This window comes from Culex quinquefasciatus, chromosome 2, assembly GCF_015732765.1.
Source record: "Culex quinquefasciatus strain JHB chromosome 2, VPISU_Cqui_1.0_pri_paternal, whole genome shotgun sequence".
In the NCBI taxonomy this organism is placed as follows: domain Eukaryota; kingdom Metazoa; phylum Arthropoda; class Insecta; order Diptera; family Culicidae; genus Culex; species Culex quinquefasciatus.
This window is the reverse complement of record NC_051862.1, coordinates 43,064,020-43,069,508: the sequence shown is the minus strand read 5'-3', so window position 1 is coordinate 43,069,508 and position 5,489 is coordinate 43,064,020. Positions and strand designations below refer to the sequence as shown.

General features: G+C 36.2%; 2 protein-coding genes across 2 annotated transcripts; both read right to left on the bottom strand.

Moving 5' to 3' along the window:
- Positions 1-325: 325 nt before the first annotated feature.
- On the bottom strand, positions 326-864 carry LOC119765975. The gene has a single exon (XM_038250282.1). It carries the CDS (start codon positions 862-864, stop codon positions 346-348), a length of 519 nt encoding a protein of 172 aa, XP_038106210.1. The 3' UTR covers positions 326-345.
- A 3,840-nt stretch (positions 865-4,704) lies between these two features.
- On the bottom strand, positions 4,705-5,281 carry LOC119767489. The gene has a single exon (XM_038256207.1). The coding sequence runs from the start codon at positions 5,265-5,267 to the stop codon at positions 4,752-4,754; it is 516 nt and encodes a 171-aa protein (XP_038112135.1). The 5' UTR covers positions 5,268-5,281; the 3' UTR covers positions 4,705-4,751.
- Positions 5,282-5,489: the final 208 nt, after the last annotated feature.

Sequence of the window (5,489 nt, the reverse complement as noted above, 5' to 3'; positions counted from 1 at the left end):
AAGAGTTCCCAAAATCGTGAACAAGCGTTCATGAAAATGGGAAACCTCGAACAAAGTGTTCAAATTCCATGGTACGATTTTGAAAAACGTACCATGAAATTTGAACACTTTGTTCGTGGTTCCCATTTTCATGAACGCTTGTTCACGATTTTAGGAACTCTTTTTTCTCCGTGTATAGGTATCTGGAGTCCAAAGTTCATCGACCTCTCTCCCTGACAATTGAAGTGTGTGTATTTCGATTGTAACCATATTCTCTTTTAAATGTCTAGAGGTTTAAAGGATTTTATCGGAATTATTATTTTAGCAGAGTTCCGAAAAAAAACTGTTGTTTTTTTTTTGACAGATTTACTTTCGCGATTCTCCAACTCCACACGGTAGTTTTCTTATTTTCCACTGGTACTCCTCATGGTCACAGCCTCCGTATGCACCTACCCAGTCTTCGGCCCCTTTGGTCCACAAGCAGTGTCCGAACTTTTTATTCTTGAGAAAGTAAACTCCATGGCTGACCCAGGTAATGTTCCACGAGGCACCCCCATCGTTGATGATTCTTTTCGGAATCCAGGTGAAGATGTAATTCCCGTTCCAGCTCTGAACCGACTCGAACAACACTTCGCCCAATCTGTAGTGCTTGAGCTTGTAGTAGCCCCGGTACCGCTCGTCCGGTATGATGACCCAGTTTTGGTTTTTGGTCATATGGACAACGACATGGCGCCGATCGGCGTCATGAGTGTAGTCAGAGCTAATCAAGTCCATGTCGGTGAAAACGCTTCGCAATTGCACGCACTGTCCGTCGCCTCCCCAGGGGTTGGCCAGGGCAGTGGAAACTAGCTGTAACGCCAGGGCAACTATTTGGAGACCGTTCATTTTGAATTGCCTTTTCCAACTGAATCTTTCAGTGTTTTCACGGGCAATACTGGGTCGTTTTAACACTCGTCAATTATTTGTCATTGAATGCAAATCTTGCTTTGTTTTGTTAGATGGCTTAAACATTGCACATTGATCCAGACCGTTAGGGTTAGTGAAATTTCACGATTTCGCGGACAGCGTGAAATCCGCGAAATTTTGTTTTTTCCGCGAAATCCCGTGAAATTTTATGTTTGTGAAGATTTGTAACGATATTTCTTAAAATAATTTATCAAACTCAAATAGGAATGAAAATAATCTTATGAATTACTGTAGAATTAAGCAAATGAAAACCCTGGTTCAATTACTAATACAGGGTTAGTGATTTCTGACGATTTCGTTGACAGCGTAAAATTCGTGAAATTTATCAATTTCCTCAAATCATTTTTTTAAATAACAACATAATAAATATATCATCCATAAAGACTGATCAAGTAAATTTTTATTAGTTTTCAATTGAAAAGCATTATTTGTACCATTTGAAGAATTGTTCAGTTCCTTTTAGAAACTGACTAAATTTAGTAATTTCTTCATTCAAATAAGGGTGATAAAATTTTAACCGGGGTGAATAGGGACACATAGGGCGAAAAGGGACACACGGGACAATTATGCGTAGAAACACAGAAAATGAGTATATGTTCAGTAAATGAGAATACGCATGCCCTAAATTTTGTTTCAAAAAATATATTGAGCTCATCCATAAAACAAGTTGAATTTTTTTTTGAAGATTTGGAGGATTTTTTTGTCACGTTCAAATTTAGTGTAGTTTTTTTAGTTTATCGAAGAATAACATGTAATTAAGCGTAAAAAGTAGTTTTAGTGATTTAAACATAAGATTTTCAGAGTTATTTTAACTTTTTTCACGTTCCGCGAAATTTGCGTGAAATTTGGTGTTTTAAAATTGAGGTCCCCGTGAAATTTGCAATTTTCGAGCGTGAAAAATCACTAAGCCTACAGATCGTCAAACAATGTCATAGCAATCCGATAAATGTGGAAAAAATTCAAAACATAAATTTAGTTGTTCTAAAAATTTTTACTACACTGCTTTATTTCCATATAATTTTCCATACAAATTTGGCAGCTGTCCATACAAAAATCATGTTTGGAAAGTCAAAAATCTGTATCTTTTGAAGGACTTTTTTGATCGTTTTGGTGTCTTCGGAAAAGTTGTAGATATCGATAAGGACTACACTGAAAAAAATGGTACACGGTAAATTTTTTTGATGATTTTTTATTTAATTTTTGTCACTAATTTTCAATAAAAACACTATTCTTAATTTATTTTATTTTTTGATAGGTTTAAGGGACATCAAATGCCAACATTTCAGAAATTTCTAGGTTATACAAAAAAATCTTGGACCAAGTTGTGAATTTTGAATCAATACTGATTTTTCCAAAAAATCGAAATATTTGTCGCAAATTTTTTTTAACTTCATTTTTCGATGTAAACTCGAATTTGCAATCAAAAAGTACTGAAGTGAAATTTTGATAAAGTGCACCGTTTTCAAATTTAATCCATTTCGAGGTAACTTTTTTGAAAACAGTCGCAGTTTTTAAAAATCCGATGGTGAAATCGCATGAAAAGCAAGCACATCGCCTTTGTGAGAAAAAGCATGTAATATTGTATGAGAAAACTTTACCCCAAAAATAACATCAACCCGGTGAAAGACATATTCAGATTACCAAATCAACGCCCCAACCCTCTCGGCTATCTCGCCGCTATGTCTAAAGTTGGTTCTTCACCGATGTAGGTCTAGGTTCCCCATACATCGTATGCAGTTAACACAGTATACGGAGTACGGAAAACCTATTGTTACATTGGCATTGATCCAATCATTAAAACAGCGGCGAGATTGATGTTATTTTTGGGATGAGCAGACCTGATTTTTTTTCTTCAGTACATGCTTTTTGTGTACACGTTTTTTCATAAAATATTACATGCTTTTGCGCACAAGGGAGTTTCCGTGTATACGAAACGCGTCGATTCGTTCATTTATTGCTCTTCATTTCGGTACGATTTATGCGAAGTTGGCGTGACTCTGCGGTGTAAATTTGGTGTTAACATTTTATTTAAAGTTCATATTATGGGTATCAAGTGAAGTGTTTGCCTAATTTTAAAGATTATCCACAAAAAATTAAATTTAAAAAAAAGTTTTCATTTGGGGTTTCACGCCATTTGACATTTGCTTCGGCGCTGTTCCATTTTCCGTCGTTCCGGAGACATTTTTTTCAATGGGCATAGGTTTTATAAAACTTTCTGCGATAACTCGGATGCAAGTCCAAATCGTACCTCTTTTCATCGCAGGAGATCGCCATCTCGTTTCGTCACAGGGGGTAGATATTCAAGCTTCAATCTTGTAGTAGTGAAATTCGAACCGTTCAACGCGATAAATGGAAAAGCGTGAGAAACAGTGAGCGTTAGGTTAATCGTTATCAAAAGTGGATGCTGTTGCTGTGATATTTTGTCGGCGAAGGATTATCCTGAAAAAGCCGCTTCTAGTTTAGGTCCAGTTTTAATGAGACTCGGTTTCACGATCTTGCGCGTCCGGGACATCCTGAGCAGTGCATCCTTTTCAAAGAATTTATGAATTATTTGACTTTTCTCCTACTACTCTTAGTTTTCGTTCATTCTTTTCTTCGTTATATTTATTCATGTAAAATCCTAATTCAATTCTTCTACCTTCATGTTTTAAAGTCAATTATTTTTTTAACTTTAACTATCTTTATCATTCTGCTTCTGTTCTTTATGCGTCTCCATTCATAACCAAATATTGTTTTCAGCAGGGTATGCAGGTAACTCATTATAAATTGAATATAAATTAATAATTATGTATTATTACACTTAACACACCCTACACAACACCACTGCAATCATAAATCGGAGCGTTTGATACGGTATGTCCACGCATCCCTTCTCCCCTGTAGATTCTGTGAAATGTGATCCGTTCTCAGAATCCTCTCTGCAGTAAACACAACGCAGTAGTGCTGGCCGCTTTAATTCTTGCAATACATTTTCGGGTGTTCTCGGATGTACTGTAATTATCAATATTGACAAGAAAAGTGCTTGGGGCGTAATCTAATCACAAGACTTTCCAGCATGCTTTCATCGGACTGGCTGCGTTTGTGTTAGATTAGATTAGATTAGATATTACATGCTTTTGCTCACAAAGGTGAAGTGCATGCTTTAGCATGCGATTTTACACAGATTTTTTTTGCTGTGTAGTGCATATGTTTGCTCACTTTTGAAACAAATATTTTTGAAAAGCTGAGAAAATTCTCTATATTTTGCTTTTTTGAACACTGGTGATACGACCCTAAGTTGCTGAGGTATTGCCATGCAAAGGATTAAAAACAGGATAATTGTTGTTTTTTAAGTCTCACCCAAACAAACCACAATTTTTTAATGTCAATATCTCAGCAACTAATGGTCCGTTTAACAACACAGAAAAAAAAATCATGGTAATATTACATCTGGGAAGGGGTACATCTTTTATGTCAGAAGAAAGGTGTAATTTTACCTCTGGAAATGTGTAATTTTACCACTTTTCTGGTGTAATGTCACTTTTTCAGTCTAAATTGAGGTAAAATTACATCATAAAAGAGGTAATATTCAACCTTCCAAAATTACAGCTTCCAAATTTACATTATTTTTTTCTGTGAATGTTAAAATATGAAACATTCGTGAAAATTTTCCGATCTTTTCGAAAACAATACTAAAACAATATATATAGTTTCGAAGGTTGTTGTTTATTTTATTAACGTGACTTTAAATAGTTTCGAAGGAATCTATTGAGAAAAAAATGGAAGGTGACCCAAAACTGGTCAGCACTTTTTATTCATTGCACCTTTCACGTTTCTCCTATTGCACAGGGTATCTTATGAATTTTCCAATAATAATGCGAGTTATCGCAGCCTGCATAAGCACCGACCCAGTTATCCGTTCCTTGGGTCCACAAGCAATGATTAAACTTTTTGTTTTTGATGAGATACGTTCCATCGCTGATCCAAATGATTTTCCACGAGGCCCCTCCGTCATTGATGAGCGTCTTCGGAATCCAGGTGAACACGTAATTTCCATTCCAGTTCTGTTCCGATTCAAACAGCTCCTCACCCAGATTTTTGTGCTTGATTTTGTAATGGTCCGGATATCTCTCGTCCGGTGTGATGACCCAGTTTTGGCTTTTGGTTCGGAGGACCGTCACATGGCGTCGATCAGCGTCATGGTTGTAATCCGAGCTGAGCAGCGGCTTCTCCAAGTAAACGTTGATCAAATGCACGCACGCTCCAGGTCCGCCCCAAGGATTTGCCAGGGCAGCAGATGTCAATACTGCCAGGAAACGAAACACTCTTGGGAAACCTTTCATTTTGAACAATTATGTCACACTGAAACTGGACTGAATAACTTTCCATTCTGCTATCATTGTTATACTCTGATATTTTGTTTATTCAAGATGTATAAAATACCAAGCTTTGTTTGTTGATAATGTTTGAAAGTTATATTTTTATATGACCAGATAAAAAAACATTGTAATACATATCAACACAATGTCTTAAACTTTAAGAAAAGTGATTTCAAACCGTATGGG

Excerpts from the sequence above, each read along its gene's own strand:
- LOC119765975 (XM_038250282.1), bottom strand. The coding sequence starts at position 864 with ATGAACGGTCTCCAAATAGTTGCCCTGGCGTTACAGCTAGTTTCCACT.
- LOC119767489 (XM_038256207.1), bottom strand. The coding sequence starts at position 5,267 with ATGAAAGGTTTCCCAAGAGTGTTTCGTTTCCTGGCAGTATTGACATCT.